The sequence below is a fragment of the Terrapene carolina genome, unplaced genomic scaffold, assembly GCF_002925995.2.
Source record: "Terrapene carolina triunguis isolate 2854851 unplaced genomic scaffold, T_m_triunguis-2.0 Scaffold23, whole genome shotgun sequence".
Classification (NCBI taxonomy): Eukaryota; Metazoa; Chordata; order Testudines; family Emydidae; genus Terrapene; species Terrapene triunguis.
In genome coordinates, this window is record NW_020664374.1 from 16,376,916 (window position 1) to 16,380,737 (window position 3,822).

Consider the following 3,822-nt stretch of genomic DNA (forward strand, 5'->3'; position numbering starts at 1 on the left):
AGCTTTTGATCTTACAGGGAGCTCTTCTTCAGATCTGAGAAATGTACTTAAAAGTCACAGCTAAATGCAATGTGGAACAGATAGCATAAGCAATTAATACATATTTCAATGGACCATTCAAGGTGAAGTGGCCCGTTAACACCCTTCCAGTTCTAGGGGAGGAAGAAATACAGGGAGAGGCAGCTTTGGTAGGGGGGTTGTTAGTGAATATAGATTGTTGTTATAAACAGGGCTGGCTTTAGCAGGTGCGGGGCCCCATGCCGAGACGTGAATTGCCCCGCACCCCCCGCCCCAACTCTGCCCCGGCCCCGCCCCGACTCCGCCCCCTCCCTGCCCCATTGGATCCCTCCCCAAATCCCCACCCCCTCACTGCCCCATTGGATCCCTCCCCAAATCCCTGTCCCGGCCCCACCCCCTCACTGCCCCCATTGGATCCCTCCCCAAAGCCCCGCCCTGGCCCCGCCTCTTCCCCAAGCACGCCTCATTCCTCCTCCTCATCCCTCCCTCCCAGGCTTGCGCTGATCAGCTGTATGGCGGCGCAAGCGCTAGAGGGAGGAGACGCAGGACGCGGCTTTTTTTTTCCCCCTCCTCCGCCGGCAGCCCTGGACGTTGCGGGGCCCTCTTAGGCGCGGGGCCCCATTCCGGGGAATCGGCCGAATCGGCTTAAAGCCGGCCCTGGTTATAAACCATAAATTCAATGTGTCTGTTCAGTCCATGATTTTTAGTGTCTAGCAAAGTTATGAATTTAAGCTCCCAGGCTCATCTTTTGAAAGTGTTGTGCAGGTTTCCTTTGAGGATGAGGACTGATAGGTCAGATATAGAGTGATCGCTTTGAGAAAAGTTTTCACCCACATTGTCACTGGATTTATGGTTTATTACAACAATCTATAACCCACTAACATCATCAGTGCTGGAATTGGGGGGGGGAGAGGGGCTATGGCCCTCCCACTTTTTGAAAGCAGATGGGCCTGTCCTGTCTACTTTTTTGCCACAGCCCCTGCCCCTCCTCTTGTGCCCAAGGCCCCCCTAGCCAGGGCCAGCAGCTGGAGCCCAACTGGGGAGCCTGCGCAGCAGGGGGTGCTGCACCATTGACTATCCACCCTCCACCTGCCCGGGGTGGGGGGCCAAAGAGAAGCCCTGGGCCCCCCATCCAAAGCAGGTGAAAGGTCCGCAGCTCCTCAGAGCTGACCGGCTGTGTGGCTCTTCCCACAGCCGGGCTGCAGCTCTGAGGCCCTATCCCTTGGCTGGAGCTGGGTTGGGGTAAAAGCCACATGGGCAGTGTGGGGGGCCACAAGCCCTCCACCTATCCTGGGCAGGGGGCCCGCTGGGCAGGGACACAGCCCATGGGCTGCTCTAGGGCCCCCCCTCCCCAAGCCCCAGGCAGGTGGAGAGTCCACGGCTCCCAACCTGCTCCAGCTTCCGGCTTGGCAGGGGGCAGGGCTTTGGGCAGAGCCACAGAAGGGGCAGGAGCCCTGGCCCCCTGACTTTTGGGAAGGCTCCACCAGGGCTGATTAACAACCCTCCCGTAGCTGCCTTCTCCCCCTTCCATTTCCCCCTATGACTGGAGGGGTGTTAATGGGCCACTTTGCCTTCAATGGTCCCTTGAAATATGTGTTAACTGCTTAGCTAAACAATCTGTTCCTCCTGGTATTTAGCTGCGACCCTCAGAGTACATTTCTCAGACCCGACATGTAGTAAGCTCAAAAACTTCTCTCTCTCACCAACAGAAGTTGGTCCAATAAAAGATATTACCTTACCCACCTTCTCTCTCTAACTTTTAAATTGCACATTTTAAACTTTCCTTTTAGGTTATCCCCTCCTCTCCATGATGTCAAGTGCTACCCCAGCATATTTTACATTATCTATCTACTCATCTGAATAGTCAGAAGGGCAAAGTACATAATCTAGGTATAAATCCACAGTGGTTAAGCAATAATACTGATGTTAAAAACAGGATGGTTCCAATATGCAGGTTGTAAGAAATAATTTGTATTCCCTTTATAATACCTTAACTCATGTACTTGTGTAAAATCTTTGTATTGAATACTTCCATTTCTATCAAATGGTCTGGTTGCAGCTCTGTTGCTAAAAAATGAAGCCACCTTAACAGCTCATACCAGTTTGATATACAGATCATAATAGGGTTCTTTGGTATAATGAAAAAAATTCCATAGTAAACAGTTAATTCCCAATCTTTCTGTATTAACTGAAAAAGGCAGATTTTTCACAAATGTTGACATAAAATGTAGGTGAACAAATAAGTCTTTGGTTGCATAAAACCAAGTTCCACATTGTTACATTTCACATTTAAAGTTGTCACATGTACTTTCCTTTCTGTTAAACATGACAATGTACTGAAGCTGATTCATTTGTTTCCTTAAATCACGGTTGCTTATAAAACAGTATAATTACTGAAGTCATCACCTATGATTTTCTCAAATGCACCAAAGAGAGAGGTCTTGAATTGAAATCCCTTTCTTTTATCCTTTTTGGAGGTTTTAAATTTTTGTTTCCTTTTTTAAAAACTTTAAATGGGATATTTTCTTGTAGGCCTGAATGAAGCAACTTAGCAAAACAGTAATACTGACAAACAGCATCTTACACCATTAGCTAAACATTAAAATGATGGCAGTGTACATTTACAGTATGTGAAACACCAGGAGACTTCAGAGGAGATTTATGTGAGTCCAATTTCTTCAAGTACACTACGTGGGGTCTCTGCTTCCTGTGGAGGGAAAATTTGAGACAGTGGTAAACAGATCCTGTGCTCCTAGCAAACAAGCTCATATGTGGAAAGTTAATATGGAAAGTGCATAATTAAAAAAAATTGTAAGAGAAAATGTGAGAGTTTATATGTCTGACATCAGATGCATTTCTAAAAGGATTATTTTAATAAGTTTGCCATGGTTTATAGGGATGGCTTGTAAGCTTTGTGACCCCTGAACACTAAAAAGAAAATAAATTAACACACCTTCCATCATGGAACAAGTCACAACTTAGTAAAACAACATGAATTTTTTTAAAATCTGTAATGGATTCAATATTATTTCATTTTGTGATATTTTATGGAGAGCACCAAAAAACCCACAAGTAAAAATGAAATGGCTGATGTACTGTACAGATACAATATCCTTTAAATCCTTTAAAATTCCTAAGTTTTGGAAACAACAGGTCCTAGTCATGCAAAATCAAGAGTATTAATTTGCAAAATAGCCCTCCCAGCTAGAGACACTATTGTATACTGGACAAAAACTACTTGAGAAGGATGAAATGGCCAATCTTGAAGTGAAGGGAAGCCCAAGATTTGGGGCTGTAGTATTCTAGGCCAGGTATAAACTTCTGGAACCAGTTCTTTCCTAAAGGTACTGCACTAAATTTTCAATGAAGACCTTTTCCCTGTACCAAATAAAGCAAATAAGTGTTTAATATATTTATATATACAGTAGCTCCTCACTTAACATTGTAGTTATGTAGGGTTACCATTCGTCCGGATTCCCCCGGACATGTCCGGCTTTTTAAGCTAAAAATAGCGTCCGGGGGGAATTTGTAAATGTCCGGACTTCCCCCTGATGCAGAGCAGTGATGCCGGCCGGCCGGTGTCACTTACATGGGGCTCCGACACTCAGCCAGAGAGGGCTCCTCCTCCCTCCCTCGCTCCCTCCCTGCATGGCAGATCGGCTCCGGCAGTCTGGAGCTCCTCCCCCACTGTTGCCCAGCATGCCGGACGAGCGGCTCATGCAGTTCCTGAGCAAGCTCAGGGAGACATTAGGTGAAGAAAGGCCAACAACAAGGGGGCCGGGGGTCGGAGAAGGGGCAGGGAGG

General features: G+C 46.8%; 1 protein-coding gene across 4 annotated transcripts in view; it reads right to left on the minus strand.

Annotated features, from left to right (window-relative positions):
• Positions 1-2,377: 2,377 nt before the first annotated feature.
• The window catches only part of LOC112103834 (adaptor related protein complex 1 subunit sigma 2), a 40,786-nt gene continuing 39,341 nt past the window's right edge, over positions 2,378-3,822 (minus strand). For all 4 annotated transcript variants that reach the window (XR_002907870.2, XM_024195795.3, XM_024195791.2 and 1 more), the window contains one exon: positions 2,378-2,725. Coding sequence is in view for 2 of the 4 variants with exons in the window: in XM_024195795.3 (XP_024051563.1) it covers positions 2,678-2,725 (48 nt within the window). In the remaining 2 variants the exon portion in view is untranslated. The remainder of the gene's footprint in view (positions 2,726-3,822) is intronic.